The sequence below is a fragment of the Epinephelus fuscoguttatus genome, linkage group LG8 (genome assembly GCF_011397635.1).
Source record: "Epinephelus fuscoguttatus linkage group LG8, E.fuscoguttatus.final_Chr_v1".
Lineage (NCBI taxonomy): Eukaryota > Metazoa > Chordata > Actinopteri > Perciformes > Serranidae > Epinephelus > Epinephelus fuscoguttatus.
The window spans coordinates 6,977,447-6,996,992 of NC_064759.1; the positions used below are offsets into that span (position 1 = coordinate 6,977,447).

Genomic DNA, 19,546 nt, shown 5'->3' on the forward strand with positions numbered 1-19,546 from the left:
AAACAAGTTTAGTTGGGTGGCGTTAGAGGCTGAAACTCCAACTATGTGCTGAGCAATTTGCCACAAGTTTGAGGGCAAGGTTGATAAAATACTATACTATAACTGAGACTTCAAACCATTTTGTTAATTCAAGTCTGTGTAAAAACTCTCCCCTTCGAAAATAACTAAGATAAAAGGGGAGGTTGTCCGTCCAGTTGCATTTTTTCCCCCCAACATTGTCCATGAGCAAATGTACACGGTATGATAACCCTCAACTTTTATATCAAGGTATACCCTGAAACCAGTATGTTGCTGCAACCCTTGTATAGGGGCAAATAAATGTACTGTCCTGTGTTCCCAAGTGAAAAAAACCCCCCAAACATTAATGTTAAACCCTGTAAAGTGTATATTGCAAAATCAGATTGACAGCATTGCTACCGTTGTCTGTAGCTCTTTATGCAAATACTGCAACTCAGTGTGTACAAAGATTTAGTAAGAAATGAAAGCTATGATTAAGGTATGACAAAGGTGTCAGTGCAGCCAACATAACGCTCCACACCTGCAAACAATCATTTAAATGGAGCTTTGGGTTTAGGGTGTGTTCCTGCATCGACACAATATGCGAATCAAAACTTAAAATGAAACCAAGGAGTATTTCTTGTACGTGATAACTAACAGGTAGGCTGACTTAGCACGTGTTTTGTTTTCCCCTTGCATCATATTAACGTGACAGAACAGATACTTCTATAATGTCTGCTATACAGCAGCTCCCCTGGGGGAACTGGTGATTTAGTGCCTTGTTAACGTGCACACTGACAGATGTTTTCACATACTGCTCATCCCTCTCTAAGGCCTGCTATCACCCAAATGAATTTAAGGTTACAACCCTGATCATCTTTGAGTACCTGCTTTTTAAATCCAAGCTCTTGAATGACAAAGTGGACATAATAACACCCTCCATACCACCGTCAGCATCGCTCTAAATATGTTTTATTAAGCAAAACATAATGCATAAACTGTCTAATGACAATGTGGCCGATGTCGACCAACTACAGTAGCATCTGTTGTATTTTGCCCAAACGTTTCTGTAAAATTCAACACAATATGCTAAAGACTGTAAACTTCATATGAAGTGATACTCTAAAGTGCTTTAAAAAAAGGAGAGATAAAAGACAGCAAGCAAATTGATAATAATGCAATAATGCATGATAATACTTTTCTTTCACAGAGAAAGTCCAGTGTAAAAAAAATTAACAAGATATAATAACATACAAAACAGTAAAATAAAACTGATGTATATTTCATTGCTCCTCTGGTGTAACAATGTTCAATCGTTTACCAAATAACCCTTCAACTAGTCAAAGCCTTTTCTTAAATTATTTTTGGTAGCGTTGTTTGGAACAGCCGTTCATGAAACATACAGCATCCTTAACTTCTATCACCCTTCCAGACCCCAAACCCTCAGTGCTTTTTAATCCTTTTAGACTCTTTAATATATCCACACATGTCTGAAACTTTCTCATCTTCATACTGTATTCTTTTAAGCGTCACTTCCTGATCAACAGCATCATCACAAGACCAAGACCGCGAATCCTAAACCTCAATTCTGGACTGATAAAACTCAGCATTTTGAACCTAGGCCTGCAGCAGATGCATGTGTCCACCCAGGAGAATATCCTTCACATATAACAGCAGGTAAGTCTTTCACATCATGACAAGTTTATCTCTTTTTCTTCTGCTGCCGCTGCACCTTTCTCCTTTTAAGAATCATGTCGTGGAGTCTCTCCAGTCCCTCCCTGAGTCCATCACCGATGATGGCGCAGGTCGGCTGCAGGTGCCAGGGAGTCGCGGGGCCCAGTTCTTTCAGCGCCAGCAACTTCTCTATTTCAGCAAGTCCCAACGAGTGTCTCAAGTCCTGTTTGTTGGCTACCACCAGCAGCGGCACCCCCTGGTTTTCAGAGGTCTTGGCGATTTTATGGAGCTCCGTCTTGGCCTCCTCCATGCGCTCAGCATCCACAGAGTCCACCACGAATATGATGCCATCCGTGCATCGTGTGTACGACTTCCACAGGGGGCGTAGCTTCTCCTGGCCGCCCACGTCCCAGAAGTGGAACGTCACAGTCCTGTGGCCGCCCAGGGACACTTTCACCTTCTCCGCATTGAAGCCCTTAGTGGGCACTGTGTTCACAAACTCATTGAACTGCAGTCTGTACAGAACAGTGGTCTTCCCCGCAGAGTCCAGCCCAAGGATGGCGATGTGAAACGACTGGAAGAACGGCACGTTTGAGAGGAAGCTAGGTTGTTCTGACAATCCATTCCCCATCTTTCCTCATGAGGAAGGATTGGTGACTTGGGAGAGTTGATCCAGTTCCAGTGCGACAATAATTCTCAGAATTGTGAATATTCCAAAATGACTGCAGCAGTTACCTGAAAGCAAATTGCAAACGTTATTCGCAGCACTTGACTGTGAAACTTCGACTGAACAGCCACTGTAGCGACTGGCAATTACAGGATAATGGCACATTTAATTTCACTATATTCCCTTGAGCCTGTTGCTTTAAAGAGACTGAGATCGGGTAACAAGTAACACAAGTAGAGAAGATTCATAAAGTCAATAAACTGACTAATGCAAGTTACATAACAACATATTTCCAAAGTTTGCTAAGCCACCTTAATCTACTGGTCATACCAGAGTCACCAGACCAAGTAAGGTTGTGGCAGCAAATGTGTTATTGACGTGAGCATGGGTGTATTTGATTGCTTCTAACTGTTGATTTGTAAGAGGGCAATCATGTTATGTTCATTTCACATTACACAAGCTGCACTTGACAATATATTGTATAATAACAAATCACTATTTCTCTATGCAATTTTTTTTTTTTAAAGTATTTTTGACTTTAGATGTTGATTCTTAAACTGTTGCAACATTTTAGGATTCATTTTTGGGTGCTATCACAAAATCTTCACATGCAACAGTTTGATTAAGAAAGATTATAACTGTGGATGTTTACCAGGATATCTGTCAAAGTCCACAGTAGGTGTGTCACTTGCTATAAACCAGCCTTTACGACCAGGAAAACACTGTTGAGCAATACACTATCTTATCAGATATCACAGTGTCATTATATTGATTTATTACCCAGCTCTAACAAAGCAAAAGCACTATCCAGACATGGATAACAGAAAATTACCCGAATTTAGTACAATAATGTGCTTACAGCCACCATATTGTACAAAGTTTAACAGATTAATCTCATATGGTTCCACTGTAACACTCCTACAGGGGCCTGTTTGCTAGTTTGCAGTTTTTTAATGTCATTCTAGTACAACATTACATCCTTACTTGTGTTAAAATAGAGTTTAGTTACCAATGACTGTATTTTATCTAGACATATTGCTGCATTTCATCTACAGAGGACTCGCAGGACAGCATTAACACGGCAGGTGAGCACATGCATTTCTATGTCCAGCCCAAAATTGGCTACCTACCAGTCTGAGCCATCTGTAGAGAAAACACTCAACTCTGAACAGAAACGCGGCTCTGTTCTCCCCAGCGTCTACACAGCCTGAAATTCAACTCACGGTGTATTTCCACCTCGTGTGTTTGGCAACGACGACAGAAAAAATCCTCCCTCAGCAGCGGAGACACCCTCCCTGTCTGTCCTCCGTGTCCCAGTGTGGATCTACCGCTGATGACACTGCTGTCAGCTTGGATCAACGCCCACACGAACACTGCGGCCGCACGCGATTGGTGCCTGGGCTCCATTCTCTGCCAGCGGATTGGCTGAAAGCTCTGTCAATCATGCTTCCTGCCCGGGAACCAGGATCACCTGTTGCTGCGTCTGTCCGTCACAGCATTTTTACTTTTTACATCAATAATTAATTAATATCGATTTGTGAGCAGATCAAGAGTTAGCCGATGTGTTTGAAATGAGTTTTATTTATAGAAGACGGCAGGAGAGGCGACAAAGGTACATTTTAATTAAAGACTGTGTGTGTATGTGCATTAAAATGTCCACAAAATGCACTTTTTACGTTTTGTTGACGTTGATAAGATATTTGTTTCACCGCCAAGTTGAAGATGCAGTTATTCTGCCAGAAGATGTAGCTCAAGAAACCGGAATACACTTGTAAATGTGAGCTAGTTGTTGTTGTAGCCCATATTAAAACGTAAACGGACATTCAGTTAGCATAAAAACGCCCTGGGATGCTAATGGCTAAGCTAGCAGCCGCACGAGACAGTAAACGTTAGCAACCATTGGAAGTAAAATAGAAACTTACCGTTGATTTTTCTCGGCGTGTTTTGCCTTTGCTGTCCGCTGTGTGTGTGTGGAGACTGCAGGGAGAAAGGGAGTGAGTGTGTGTGTGTGTGTGTGTGTGTGTGTGTGTGTGTGTGTGTGTGCAGAAACAGCGCCGCCCCATTCATCCGCGTGTTTTTGTTTAAACTGATTGGTCAGAGAGGCAGGAAAGGCACCACGCTCTCTGCAGCCCATCATGCATGAAGGATAACAAACACTAACTGGTCCTCCAGCAGCTACATTATATAACCTGTGTCTGCTTCTGATGTTTTGTGGGTCATGATCTTTTGTTTGAATTGTGTTTGTTTTAACACAGAGACAGCGAATGTGACACAAAACACAGGCCAGTGGCGGAAGAAACACTTGTTTCCTTAAGTGAAAGCAGCACTACAACAGTGTAGGAATACTCAATTACAAGTAGAAGTCTTGAATTCAAATATTGACTCAAACATACAGAAGTATCAAGTCTATATTTGTGAATGTTAAAGGTCCAGTGTGCAGGATTTAGGGGTACACACTGGCAGAAATGGAATCTAAGTATATGTTGGAGCCATAATACTTAAGTTTGTTTATTCTATCCTTATCTAAACAAGGTAAACATTATATACAAATGCAGTTATTAGACTGAACACTGGGTGGAGCATTCATGGTGAAAAGCATATAGGTAAGCTCCATGTACAGACAGTCAGGTGAAGAATGGGGAGGCAACATGTTGGCACGTGTTGTGGAAGCATGTTGACAAGCTTGAAGTACTGGTGTGTAAAACTGAACTGCTGAATGAGTAATTATTATATATGAACAATGCTGTTGCCCCTCTGTGTTATGGTGAACATGTGTATATTGTATTGAGAATAAATGGATCGCCAAATCCAAAGAGATAAAGCACACTGGGCATTTGTTTACTGTTAGCCCCGAACACACGTGCGGAACAAGTTCACCCATTTGCCTCTCAGTAGCTTGTTTAGACATTTTGTTTTGTTAAAAAGTCACTATCGTGTGTTTTTTATAGTGTATAATTGCCTGAAAATAAGAACTGTTGTGTTTTCCTAACCTTAGAATGAGCCCTTTAGAGGCTGAATCCAATTGTCCGGACTTCACCACACTTGCAGACTAGCCCACAAGTGGCCTCAAGCAAACTTTCTGCCGACTTCCAGAGAGTCCGCATAGGGTGCAGACTTTAGCAGACTTCACTGATTTGATAACCCACAGTTCATTGCCATATGGACATGATGTTTTTTTTTTCAATTGCTAAAAAAAACCCCCAGAAATAAATATTCAGCCACATCATGATACGGAAATATGTATGAGTATAGGCTCTAAAGGGAATGAAAATGCATTTTATTATTGCAACCAGTCAGGCTACGTAGGGAAATAAACAAACAAAAAAAAAATGGCGTAAAAATAGCAAAAGAAGTCCTCTACTGAATTAAAGTCCTGTCCATATTTGCAAACATTTTTGTTTTTGAACACCTGTAGCCTGTTATATAGTGATGTATTAATACATTTTTTTTTCAGTCACAAAAAAGGCTATATGCGGGATTCATATCTTATCAGTAGAGACAGAGGAGAAGGCACTGCTCATCAACTTATATGAAATATATATGAATATGACAGCGGCGATAGTTGAACGTTTCCACAGAGGGCTGTCTATCAGCTGCATGCAGTCACTGCCCTCACAGACTTTATGTGACGACGGTGTGTACGTCACACTACGTACAACTGAAGTCTGCGAGGGCTCAGTGGACAAATCCAGAGGGTGGACAGTTGGATCCAGCCATATAGGACATTTCATGCTTTTGCGTTGGCTACCGTAGTTAGCCATAAGTGTAAATGTGAGTGTTAATGGTTGTGTGTCTCTGTGTGTTAGCGCTGTGATAGTCTGGCGACCTGTCCAGGGTGTACCCCGTCTTTCGCACAGTGTCAGCAGGGATAGGCTCCAGCCCCTCCATGACCCCTAACAGGAGAAGTGGTTACAGAAAATTAATGAATGAATGAGTGAGTGACAGGCTGCCCCTCTCCGACGTGCCAAACAGCATAGGAGAAACATAGATTTGTAATATGAAACTGCTTTATTCAGTGTTTTTTTCTGTTTTAAATCACCACGTCTGTCTGTTTTGGAGAGGAAGAGACCTCTGTTGACAATTCTGCTCCCAGTAAATACCTCCTGAACAATAAACACTTATCACTGGGAGAAGTTTCAGCTGGTTGAAATCTGCATCCTCACCACTAGGTGCCACTAAATCCCCCTAAATCTTTCACACCTAAACTTGAAATGTCTGACTAATATGTCACTGGGTAGCTTGTAAATTTCACCAAGGGATTAATAAATTCTTTTCTCTATCCACAATACTACATCATTATTTTTTTTGTTGATTATATTTTGCATTCTTAATGATAAATATTAAGTAATAAAACACATAGGTATAGATTTCAGGGAGAGGGTGACACAAGGAACACATCCCATATCATATGTTTTAAATGCAAAAAAAAGCTAGTAATTGTCAAATAAGAAAAAGCAACAGTCCTTCACGTCCTGCATTCTTTCAGTTGGTAGCTGGCATACATTGCTATAAAGCTAGTAAAACAGGTTACATATGGCCCATTTGAAGTCTTATTAAAATCTCTCAAAAACTAAAGAAATTATATAATGAAAAGTAACAAAAAAGAGCTCGATGAGATGTATTTTGTTCCAGTGCTTTGTCACAACTTCTTTTGACTTTACATTTTGTGTTTTGCTTGTGTAGATTTTTCCGATCTGCCATTAGACTTCTGCACAGTCCTGTAAAGAACAACGACACTCGTAAGTGGTATCTTTATTAGCCATACATGGGATGAAACCTTTCATTACATTGTCCAGTATTGGAAAGGATGATAGCAGATTAAAATAAGAAAAAACACATGGCAGCCTGTGGGTCAAGTGGTTTATTGCAGTGACTGATATTCGTTTCATTTTATATTTAGTCAGTGAGTTATGCACAGAGTCACAGATGACTCGTTGAACACATATATGCAGCTATTTCGGATATGCTTCGAACATGTGCAGGCTTCAGATGTTTAGGATTCTTGAGGTACCGTATGAGCAGCTGTCAGTGGACCAGTGGGCTTCCTAATGTGGTGCGATGACTTCCATGACCCCACAGTCACTACATGTCCCCTGCCATACACCCAAAGCTACAAGAATCTCTGAATGTGTCCTTTGTATTCAGTCCTTTTTAGTTAATTTTGTGCTCTCAGCTGTATTACAAATCAACATTAATATACTATAAGTTTAACAGTAGAGATGATGTTTATGTTTAAAACTGTATTAAAACCAATACTAAACATATAGATACATGGAAGATGGAAACAACACATTACAAAAACACAATGTGCTTTGGGAAGTAGCTGTTATGTGTGCTTTAATATTAGGTGTATCTGAATTGTAGTAAAAAACATGCATTATTAATTTGAAAAAAGTTGTATATTTGTCTTACATTGTTCCAAAAGCTTCATTTTTTTCTGTGTTCTCTAATCACAACTACCAAAACTTGTCAAGTTTATTTTTTTTACATCCCCATTGTCTGTTAGTTAGTCTGTTAATAACATGTCATGCTTATGTACAGTTTAAAGAAGGCCATGCACATGTAAAAATAATTTTTTAAAAAAGGAAATCATGATCTTTTTTTCCACGATCTTGACAGTTTCTCCTCCACGCGGTCCAAGAATGCGCTGTAGGCTCCTCTTCTTCGTCGGTGTCTCTATGAAACAGACATTCAGTGTCAATATTAAAGCAGGTGCAACTCTGAAGTGTCTAAATTATAAATATTGCCCACTGTGTGAGATAGACTAAGTAATGTAAAATACAACAAGTAGTTAAAATCAAGTTATCTAAATTAAACAAGATGCATTCCTACTTTGCCTACATAAAGCACCAGAAATCACATGGTTTGTTGTATGGAGTAATTGTTTTGCCTCATGTAGATCTTTGTTTTCTTATTAAACAAACTTACTATTGTGTAATATTTTGATAGGCGGAGATATGATCAGGGTGGCTGTGGGTCCTTAAAAAGTCTTAAATACACATTTATTACTAAGGGGTTTAAAGCAGCACGATGGTGCAGTGGCTAGCATTGGCAGCAAAAGGGTTTGCATGTTCTCCCTGTGTCGGTGTGGGGTTTCTCCAGGTGCTCCAGCTTCCTCCCACAGTCCAAAGACATGCAGGTTAATTGGTGACTCTAAATTGTCCGTAGGTGTGAATGTGAGTGTGAATGGTTGTCTGTCTCTATGTGTCAGCCCTGTGATAGTCTGGTGACCTGTCCAGGGTGTGCCCCGCCACTCGCCCAGTGTCAGCTGGGATAGGCTCCAGCCCCTCCACGACCCCGCGACCCCCCATGATAAGCAATTACGGAAAATGAATGAATGAATAATTTAAGATTTTTATTCACGTCACTGTGAGAATATCTGGTGTTAGGAAGAAAACACAATTTGACAGAGTAACAGACTTTAACACAAAACCTGAATGCAGACAATGCCACTATTTTCACTCTCTCTATGCATTTACATCATGTTATGAGTCTGTATCGTTAAACTAAAACCTTGCTAGCCAGCCTGCTTGTTAGCTGTTTTTCCCCTATGCTTAGACCAGTGTCATTTTAACTTACAGTTCATTTTGATCAGACATCAATGTTTTTACTTGGTAAGGGTGTATTTTCACTTTTGTTGTGTATTTCCATTACAGTCATGGTCTTACATTTATTTAAAGTGGTATCAAAAGGGTCTTTTAAGTCTTAAATTTAATGTCTTTATTATATCAGTAGACACCCTGATGATGTAACATTTTTTCCAGTCAGTACTCCAGTCCATTAAGCATTAAGACCTCTGACAACATTATACTGTGTCAGCTGCAAAGCAAAGATCTACACGTAGCAACCCCTAACAGGATTAGCAGTTACAGAAAATAAATGAATTAATGAATAAGACCTCGGATACATTATACTGTGATGACATGTAATCATCACTGGTGGAGGAAGTGTTCAAATCATTTGCTTGATTAAAATTAGCAATCCCAAAGTAAAGAAGTACTCCACTACAAGTAAAAGTCCAACATTCATTCAGTTTTAGTCTGGCTCCTTTGGGACTGACACAGTTTAACAGAGAAATAGTTCTCTTTGACGCCAAAACACCACTCACGGTAAAGGAAGCGGATTTTGGAGGCCAGGGCGACTGAGGGAGTATGAGCCTCACATCCCACATGGGCTCTGCAGGTTTATAGGTGTCCATCTTTGTCTTGGTGTCCCTCGAACTAAAGTCTGGCTCAGATCTAGTGGTCCGAACTGGAAAAGAAATTATATTTATTCATGTAGTCATTCGTGCCTACAATGGTATTTAAAAATGTTAAAAAAAAAAAAGGCATTTGACTGACTGAAACATGTTTTCTTTTTCATGTTTTCTTTAAGTGTAGTACATTACCACAAAATGCATTTGTTCTGGTAGTGGCACAAGTGGAAGCATTTAGAATATTAAACTATGAGACAAAGTTTCAGCCAAAATTAACTCAAAGGTTGCAGGAAACGATAAAGTTAATCCACTTACTAACGTCCAAGTGCTTTAATTTTAAATTCAGGTTTCCAGGATCTCTCTCATATGTGGTAACTATGTCTGGAAGGTCCTCATCGAGCTGAAATCAGTCATGAAAAATCAGTCATGAAAAAGTTGTATGTTTTACTTTGTGTTTATCGCCATCTTGTGGTCAAATTAGACATTACAAACTGCTGAGAGGTTTGCTTCAAGATAGAATGACCCTGCTTTCCTTTCTTGTATTCAGCCTGTGTGTTTATCCAGCTCAGTCGCCAGATGAAAATGTTGGCATTGTACATTTCTGCAAACCACAAATATGCTGCATTTGTACATTTCACATCATCATTGTTTCTAAAGTGACGCAGTATATAAGCTGACTCTGTTGTCTGAAGGGGATGGTGAATGGCATGACACTGAGGTGAGACCCTTGCCAAGTTGCAGACCGCTGCAGACCACAGTTTGGCTTTTTACGCACCAATTGTGGTGTTTTGTATCAACCTGTCACTGTTTTTTCAGCGACTTTTTTTAGCGTTCTGTTGCTGTTTTTCAAGCAGCTGCCAAGGCACTTTTTTTTACCAAGACATTGCTGCTTTTCTAGCGGTGATTGTGCCCCCAAACAGGGGTATTTTCAGCCAAAACATCTTTTTCTAACTGTGACTAAGTGGTTTTTGTGCCTAACCTTAACCGCATGTTAACCGCAGCATTGTTAAAACATTAAGTTTTAACATATCTGCTACGTAGTACCGTGCAAATGTAGCGTATCCTTGGTTTGCAGAAATGTACAATGCCAACACTTTTTCTGCCAATTGGGTTGGTTTATTGCCATTTTGCATTCAACATACACTCAACAAACATATAAACAAGGTTTAAAGAAGATTTTGTGTTTGCAGATACTTACCGGTCTGAAGTTATGTGGTCTGGGGTTCTTGTAGGGCCCAGAAGGGAACTTCCCAGTCTTGACAAACATCAGCTCAGACTCCAGAGCATCAGGAGGCCTGTGCAATGTGATGAACTTTGGAGGGTCTTTCTTCTGAAAACTCTCATGTAAAACATTTGGTAGAAATATTCCAGCTCTCCTCTTTCTTTCACTAAGTTCAGGTAAAGATAGATTTGAATGTGTCTTTCTTTCTTTCTTTTGAGGAACAGACAGAGATCGGTACAGTCTAAGAGAGAAATCAGGTGGCTTGATGCTCCACACGTCGCTGTGGCTCTCAATCTCTGGGAGCCTGAAGCAATTACTTCTTGCATAAGAGAGATGCTGACTTGCAGAGAATTGGATTTTATCTTTAAAGCAGACTGAGGACAGTGGATGCAACAAACTGCGTGGAGCCATTTTGATGTGTTGATGTGCAGATAAGGTGTCTGTTTACCTTAAATTTCCTGGAGATATCTCCTCAGTATAAATCCACAGAGTTTGATGTTGTTTGTGTGTCAGGATCACAGTGGCAGCCCCAGGAGAAAGTAGCAGACAGTGGCACAAGGGTTAATTGCTGACAAAACACATAAAAAGTGCTGCTTGGTAACGAGGGCCTTTAGTCCTCTTAACAAAGAGAATTAACTTAAGTGGGCTGAGCTCAGTCAGACATTCAACAAAGACAGAAACTTAGCAACAGTGCAAACAAAGTGCCGTCTGAATAGAAGAAATCTTTGCACTGTACCAGTCTCATTTACAGACGTACTGTTACACGAAAAATATTCAATTACAGATACAGCGGATTATGCGTATTTATAATCTTTCTTTCTGTTGCGAAGAAACCTCTACGTTTAGTTTTACATTTGCAAACCTGGCAGTTTGGAGACACTCTCATATCAGTAAGACTTTGTTGAAGTTCTTACTGTAGAAAGAAAATGGTTTGTGTTTTCAGATTTGTAGAGTTACAACCAAAGGTCTGTTAACTCAGTCGCATTGTCACAAAAAAAAAAAAGTAAAATTATGATTTGGTGTTTTTAGTTATTTTTTAAAATTACACACAGGCATGGCAAGTCTATTTATACACAGTAGCAGCTCTCAACAACAAGGCAATTCAAAGTGCTCTACGTAAGTCATTACAGGCATAAAGAAAATAGATAAAAGAAACACAGGACAATCTCTAAAAGAGACATAAGTATGATTTAAAAAGAATGAAATAAAATGGAAGCTTAAGATAAGGCAAGGTAGAATGAGAGAGATTAAAAAGCAGTGCAGTGCAACACATGAATAAACTAGTCCAAATTAAGTTTACGCAAAGGCAGTGACAAACAGAATAAAAGCCTTGATTTAAAAGAACTAAGAGTTGTTCTGGAAGTTTACTTCAGCTTTGTGGTACATACAAACTGAGTGTATAGTTTTGGTCACTAGATGAAACTGAGGGGTTGTGAGATGATCACTGGGGTTGAAAAGAATAAAAACAAAAGTCTGATACCCAATCTGTACTGACATTTTTATGCTTCTTTAACCTCACCCTTTTTCATTTATTTACAATTTAATTTGACCTCATTAGGCAGTTATTTAAATGGTCAAACATCCAACAACTGATGAAGGTTTAAAACATGAGAAGACACGACATGTAGTTATCTTCCACCACTGTGTAACACAGTCGTGTGTTTGTAATGTAGGGATACATTCACTAGATGGCAGCATATTATTCAGGTGGTGCAGTCAGAGAACAGCTCATACCTCATGTTTTGAAGTGCTACTTTATTTTTTACCATCCCTGTTGGTAATTTCCTTTTCTACACTGTACTGTAGCTGTTAAATTCAATTTGAGGCAGATTAGTAAAATAAGAAAATAGGATTCAGTCCGTGGTGAGAGGTGGACCTGGCATGCAGAGATGATGCGTCTTTCAGATTCATAATGTAATCACACTGGAACAGAATGCTGTTTAACATCTACAATGGCTAAATTTTTTTTTTAGTGGAAAAAAAAAAAAACAACTCAGAGAAAAGTCAGGGAAATAATCTGGAAAAAGGTGTCATCAATTAAAAGCTGCACTACACAGTTATTTTATAATTAATACATGTGATGTGAAAGAATTATCACCAAAATCAACAGTTCCTTTCAAATCTACAGAGCTTTTTGTCGCATCCTTCTGTGATTGTTTCAGTTTTCCAGTATAGACAGTATAAATGGTACAAAAAGATGAGACATATAAAGTACAGTAAAATAAACAGATACAGCAGCAACAGCATTAGTTAGCAACATTTGTGGATAATATTGGAGTTCATAAACTGTAAAATAACGTCATATGGGGAGTGAAAATCTTTTTTTGTAAGTTTTGATTGCTGTAAACATGAAGAACTGAGTCAGAGCTGCTTATATTTTTCTATTTCTTTTTGACAAAAGCTTAGTTATCGTGACATATCACAGTCTAGGAAACATTGTGAAACCTATTCTCTTATGCATGAGAGTCATGAGAGTTTTGCTGAAGTTGTGACGCACTCCCATGATCTTTATTGTTTGGTGTAAGGAGGTCATAATGCTCAGTCCAAACTGTCTTCAGTCAGTCTTTTTCTTGTCTTGACGTTCTGATAAAATCGTAACATCGTAGGTTTTAGTCTTGGCTCATGCAATAACACTATCAAAAGTCAATTGGTGCACCCTCTCCAGCACCAAAAAGGAAACAGCAAACCAGGTAGACCCTAAATGTTGAGGGAACTCCAGGGAGAGGCAAGAACGAATAAATGTCGGTTCTCTGGTGGAGTTGTGAGACTGATTGTATGCAAATACATTTTATCTTCATGGATTGTATTGATGCCGAAATGACAAGAATACTGTCGACATGTGATGCCTTTTATCCTGTGTTTCTAGAGTTATATGTCTTTGAAGACATACAAGGAATTGTTATGGGAAATAATCTCAAAAGGAATTTAGTTGCAGTCTTGCAAACAGTGACCCTGCAAGATCCCGAGTCTTTGCAAAGTCTCATAGTGTGTGATTAAAACCTCACACTGTCTTTAGATGTGAGAGGGTGTCATATTTTAGTCTTTTCAAAGTCTTTTCAAAGTCTCCTATCGGGTATGGCAGACATTAATCATTGCAATGGGCAGAGTGTGTTATGAGGTGATTATAGAAGAAAAACAGTTACATCAGAGGTCATAGCTGTGATTTACAAGAGTCAGACAGTGAGCAGAGGAGCTCCCCTTATGTCAACACTGATCTGTAAGCAGCAGAGTTTTTCCACTCAGTTGTCGCAGCAGTCACTTTGTTTGTACCGACTCGGACAGCTGACACAAAGGGGCAAAGGCAACAGGAAACCTGAGCTGAGACCAAACAGCGCCTGTGAAGGAGCTGACCTCACCACCCCTGTTAAAGCAGGAGCTGCCACCTTCAGAGGCTCCTCTCGACCTGCGGCCCCTCAGCTCCGTGTCTGAAAAACTCCCTCCATTGTATCCGGTGACATTTACAGCCACTGTGCAGTCAGCGACTCGGCTGAAACAATTACAGGAGATTTTTTGTCAGACGTGACAGCCTGAGATGCTGCTGCCCCAGTGGCCTCAGAGATGTCTCCATGTCACTCTTGACAACTTGATGTAGCCTAACTGCATCGTTGTTTGAACACTAAGAGAAAGTGTACCACAGATAAATCATGCAACACACAGGAGCTTGTAAATGATTGCTATGTAACTGCTGAAGGAAATAGAAACAAGCTGAAACTGATTATTCAAGACTCAGCTGAGGAAACTATGGGTGTTCCTCCTTCCCAGTGTCTGTCTGTCTGTGTCAGGACCTCCATCTGTTTTTACTGTTTGAGCACTGTCAGTGAGGCAAGAGCGGATTTCCGGGTTCAAGGTAAACACTATGAAATGACAATAGCACAGCTCATCATACAGTACAGCTAGATTTGGTTGAAAACAAAACATTTGACAGAATTTTTTAGGTTGGTTCAAACACAAAAGAGATGCTTCTGGAAAGTAAACTTGAATTTGTATAGCATTGTCTGGTCTTGATGAGACAGATTTCATGGCACTCACATATAACCTCTTATGACAGTAACAGTAAACAGGTATGTTTGACTCTGAAAGGATTTGGCAATTTAGTTGGTTACTGCATCAGAGACTGTATAGACATTGTTTGCATTGTTGGTAGACAGTGTTGAGTGGTCAGTCTGGTTGGGGTATGTGATGGGAGGCTGGTTGTCGGGGGTGGAAGCAGGAATAGCCCGTGTCATGACCTAGCTGCTCTGAGGTCACATTTGTCCTCTGCAGTGACTGAACACAAAGCAGTTCCTTCTGCAGAGTGGACCAATTATAAAACACACACTCAGCAGTTCCGACTTGTTATTTGCTTTCTCTTATTGGTATTAGATTTAAACACAGTTCACAGGTACTGTTACTTCAGTTGGGTATTTCCATTTGGATAAACTACTTATCCATCACTAGATTTCAGGACTGACAAATCTAGACAGAATCAGACTTTACATTATAAAATAGCTCTAAATTTTTGCTCATATTATGTTTATTTCTTTCAGTATTTGCTTTATTAAATCTTTGCTTTGAGTCTTTCTCTTTTCCTGCGACTTTTGTTCCTCATTTGCTTCATCTCTCCATCATGTTTTTCTGAAAGCTGAAACTGTAAATACCAAACTGGATATTCAAGTTTTTCACACAAATGGCAAAACATTCTGTTTTCTTTTTCACAATGACTACTTTAACTTCTGATACTCAGGTTCAGTTTACTAATGTTTGTGCATTTTTGGTAGAAGTCAGGGGCGCATCTTCAGGAGAGGCAAACCAGGCAAACGTTAGGGGACTCCCCCCAAAAAATATGGGAAAAGGGGCCCCTGAGGCCACTCGTATTGGCACATTTTGCAATGACAACTATAAAATTCCCTCTAGGCCCTGATCAGACAGAGTCCGTTTTGCAGGTTGCAAAACAGGAAGTGAAACCCAATGCTATTTTTTTGTTGGAGCCAGGTTGCTGCATCTTTTTTAAAATTGTTTCTTGGAACCACGGAATCACCTGTCCTTAGCTTAACTCCTTATAAACTCATAGGTCTAAAAGTGGACAGGCTAAGGGGACCTTGCTCTGGATCTAAATGAGGTTGTTCCCAAATTGTCTGTAGATCACAAGGAAACGGAGATCTGTGTGGGTGGATGACACTCTCAGAAAGAGGATAAATGCTGAGGAGTACCACCAGCTGGTTGAGGAGCTTCATCTGGATGTGGGTCGGTTTAAGGTATTTTTTAGGATCCGTCGGTCGTTTGACAATCTGCTGAGAATTTTCGGGCCTAATTACAATTGGAAAAACAAACTAGGCTAAAATTTGTCCAGGTATGTCTTGCAGCTTCCTTAGCAAGGTGATGATGAAAATGAGCTAACGTTCGCTTAACACTGTATGCTACTACTTGTTGTCATTGCTACCACAGAAGGCCCGTCTCTCAATTTATCTGATTCAACAATGGGAAAAAAAGCCAGTGATTTTCAGCTCATGGCATTCAGCGCACACCTGCAAAATGAGAGGCACGTAGAGTAGAAAAAACTTGAGGTACTCAGCAGAGTGATTTAATTTGCTGACGGGCTCCACTGTGCCAACATCAATTCAACATGCTAAAGTGGCGGAAAAAATGCCAACTACCGCCGACAAGGGCCAAAGGTGCAGGACACACTGCACAGACGAGGGCAGCAGACGATCACCAACTGCCCAACTTTGACTGATGGCCGACCGTTGGCTTGGTGTGTCACGGCCTTAAAGGAGCAATAAGCGAAATTTCTAGACTGAAGGAATTAAAAAATTGCTATGTGAAGAACTAGAAGTGTAATTTCATCTGGAGTATAGCATGACCTCACACACCCTCTCTCTCTGTTGATCTCCAGCCCATTGTTTACAAGCCGGTCCGGCTGCGTGTTCATGTACGTTCATGTGAATCAGCACCCTAAAAAGAAGCACTTTCACTCTGTACTGAACACTTTCATTTTCATGCAGGTGATGGAGCGAGAAACAACAGCGATAAAGACAAAAAGGTAAAACTGGGAAAGTGTGTTTATGTTTAGACTTTAAATGTGGTTTTGGACCAGTGTTTTGGGGCTGATTTATCATTTTCCTGTGCTTTTCTGCTCTTTATGTACACTCCAAGTCTTTGAAGTTGTACAGTCAGTTTTGCTGTCAGTAGTAGATGTTAAAGTAATTATATACAGTTTGTATTTCCTGCATCATTTAGTTGATATCACATTTCCCAGGGGACACTGCAGTGCTGTCACTTCTCCCATGTCTGCATAACTGATTATAATTAGAGAAAATTGCAGAAAATGACCTCGTGTGTAGATTAAAGCATCAAGCGAGGTAATTATCCCCATTTATTTACCACTGTTTCTCACTCTCTGGATGTAACTTGAAGGCTGCAAACTCATACATGTCATGTACTGTTTATATGGTCACTTGACATAGATGTTTTCCATCCGGGAGGCCGATTGAGATTTAATTGCTGGTTGTGTAAGAGGAGGCATGAGCAGACGGGAGGAAAGTGGGTTTTATACCTGATAGCTATTCCAGGCTCTGAGCAGGTTGATGGTCCAGGAGATTTATGAGGGAGGGGTTATATCCCTCCTTGGCCTGGGAGTCGAACAGACGAGCGTCTTACCAAGACAGTCAGGCACCTCCGTGTTGCACTGGGAGAAGACAGTCTACGACCTGCACAGCTGTCAGCTTCCCATTGGTTCTCTCTAGACCTGCAGAAATAATTGTCCAAAGGTTTATTCATCGTTAATCACAGAATATTGTTGTACTGACTTTATTGAAACTTCACAGTTTCAGAAATAGTCCTCCTGCTGATGCTAAACAAAATCATCAGACTGAGTTTGAGTCTGAGTTTTCTCCATTAGAGGTAATTTCCCCTTTTGAACAAGCATCAGCTCACATCAGCTCAAACAGCTCTTAGATAGGAAAATTAGTCGCTTAGTAAATCAACAGAAGCTATCCTAATAAATGATTAATCATTTGAGTCTCTTTGCAAGCAAAAATGCCAAATATTTGCTGGTACCAGCTTCTAAAATGTGAGTTTTTATGTGACTGTAATTTGAATATCTTTTGGTTTAGGGCAGAGATGTCAAACTCATTTGAGTTCATGGACCACATACTGCTTAATTTGATCTCAAGTGGGCCGGACCAGCAAAACCAGTGCATAAATGATCACCTATAAATAACAGCTCTGATTTTTTTTCTTTTCTTTAAGTGTGAAGAAGTAGATGCTGAACACATTCATCCATTTACAAAACAGATGATGAACAGGCTAAAGAAAACTAAGTGCAATTTCAACGGTGTCTCAGTTTTTCCACATGTCTGCTACTCCCTGTCATTACATGTGCATTATCCCATACATTTCAACTCCTGTGCTGGGATCACCACACCAGACTAATGCACAAGCTATTGAGGAAGCAGGTTAAATTATTCCCTGCCTTACAAACCATCTACAAATTGAAAGTTTTGGCAGTGCCTTAGCAATAGACTGAATCACTGTGACGTCAAGCTAACAACAACAGTCACTTCCTGGTAGACAACTGGCAGTCGATAACAATTGCCAAGATATATAAAATTGGCAAACTTGCTGTCCTCTGTTGTCATTTGCAGGCGTAACTGTAATGTTTAAAGATAAAAATGGCTAAACACTGTGGCGCGACTGATCTGACGTTTCTGCTCTGCTTATTGTAGCCTTTGACAAGCCACATTTACTGACACAGAGGCTAAGCAATGGAAGTTACTGCTGTGGACGGGGCCAATATTGTAACCACCAAAAAAAAAAATCAATATCAGTGTAAGTGTAAGCTATATCTGAATATTTGTTCTGCTTTACCTTACACACTAACCAACTGATGCTGTGTTTGACCAACAAGTCAGTGTTCTGCTAAGTTAAATTACTGTTTTGGTCAGTGGAGTTTGGTGGCTTTAACGGCTTCAGTCCCCTGTTGGAAAAGACTGTCTGTGGGAAGGTAAAGTGGTGAAAGTATTCTAAATATAGTGTGCACTTAAACTGATATCAATGTTTTTGGTGGGCCTTTTTTAGGCTGCTAAAAACTAAATATTTGAGGCAAAGTTTGCTCAGCGACATTTGATTTTATGTATGTGATGTGAGGATTTTCTACCAGGAAGGTATGGTAAATAAACATTGTAATTCAGTCTATAAGGTTCCACCAATACTGTTTTAAGACAGAAGTCTGATACAGACTCTTCTGTACTGAAGCTGCTGATTGATTATTTTGCTCAATGTTCATTATCTTAAAATATGACCACAAGAAGCGGCTGTCCTGAGAACTATGTACCTTCAAGGTTTTTTTTCTGTTTGTTTGCACAAAAATGTCATAACGGTCGAGTGGGCAAAATACAGGACAAAACAAAGCTAAATGTAAAGTTACAACATTACCGTATGTACGCATTAGCTTGGTGAAAGTGGGTCTCGTCTTCTTCTTGTGTTTAATGGTGGGTGGAAATTAGCGTTTAAGGTGCATTGGCACCTCCCTCTTCTGGTGCTGGCATGGTTTAATTATATCGAACATTTATCGAACATTTGTTATATTAAAATTACATTGTGATAATTATCGTTTTAGTGCTGCGTCCTACTTCTAAGAACCCCCCTTTTTGTTGTATCCGCACCGCAAGAACTAGGAACGATCATGGTTACTAGGTTCTTAGTTCCTTGGGTATGAAAACGCCTAATAGTAGGAGTGCAAAGTCATGCAGTGGACCGCATGGACCATCTGGTGCCATCTGGTTGACACCTTTGGTTTATGGCAAAACTACAC

The 19,546-nt window shown here is 39.9% G+C and overlaps 3 protein-coding genes across 5 annotated transcripts in view; 1 reads left to right on the forward strand and 2 right to left on the reverse strand.

Moving 5' to 3' along the window:
* Positions 1 to 947: 947 nt before the first annotated feature.
* On the reverse strand, positions 948 to 4,399 carry arl4aa (ADP-ribosylation factor-like 4aa). Of its 3 annotated transcripts, none has more exons than XM_049584958.1 (2): positions 4,261 to 4,399; positions 948 to 2,406 (listed from the first exon to the last, which is right to left on the reverse strand). In XM_049584958.1, exon 2 carries the CDS (start codon positions 2,300 to 2,302, stop codon positions 1,700 to 1,702), a length of 603 nt encoding a protein of 200 aa, XP_049440915.1. In that variant the 5' UTR covers positions 2,303 to 2,406; positions 4,261 to 4,399; the 3' UTR covers positions 948 to 1,699. The 3 variants fall into 3 exon arrangements, with proteins under 3 accessions (XP_049440915.1, XP_049440916.1, XP_049440913.1); XM_049584959.1 differs by lacking the exon at positions 4,261 to 4,399 and adding an exon at positions 3,562 to 3,696; XM_049584956.1 differs by lacking the exon at positions 4,261 to 4,399 and adding an exon at positions 3,469 to 3,654.
* The window catches only part of vwde (von Willebrand factor D and EGF domains), a 54,513-nt gene continuing 38,783 nt past the window's right edge, over positions 3,817 to 19,546 (forward strand). The window contains exons 1-2 of the mRNA XM_049584946.1: positions 3,817 to 3,950; positions 7,022 to 7,077. Coding sequence (XP_049440903.1) covers positions 3,910 to 3,950; positions 7,022 to 7,077 — 97 coding nt within the window. The 5' untranslated portion in view covers positions 3,817 to 3,909. The remainder of the gene's footprint in view (positions 3,951 to 7,021; positions 7,078 to 19,546) is intronic.
* si:dkey-30e9.6 (uncharacterized protein LOC564083 homolog) lies at positions 7,677 to 11,265 on the reverse strand. Its single transcript, XM_049584952.1, has 4 exons — positions 10,732 to 11,265; positions 9,849 to 9,933; positions 9,447 to 9,589; positions 7,677 to 8,014 (listed from the first exon to the last, which is right to left on the reverse strand). Exons 1-4 carry the CDS (start codon positions 11,164 to 11,166, stop codon positions 7,928 to 7,930), a joined length of 750 nt encoding a protein of 249 aa, XP_049440909.1. The 5' UTR covers positions 11,167 to 11,265; the 3' UTR covers positions 7,677 to 7,927.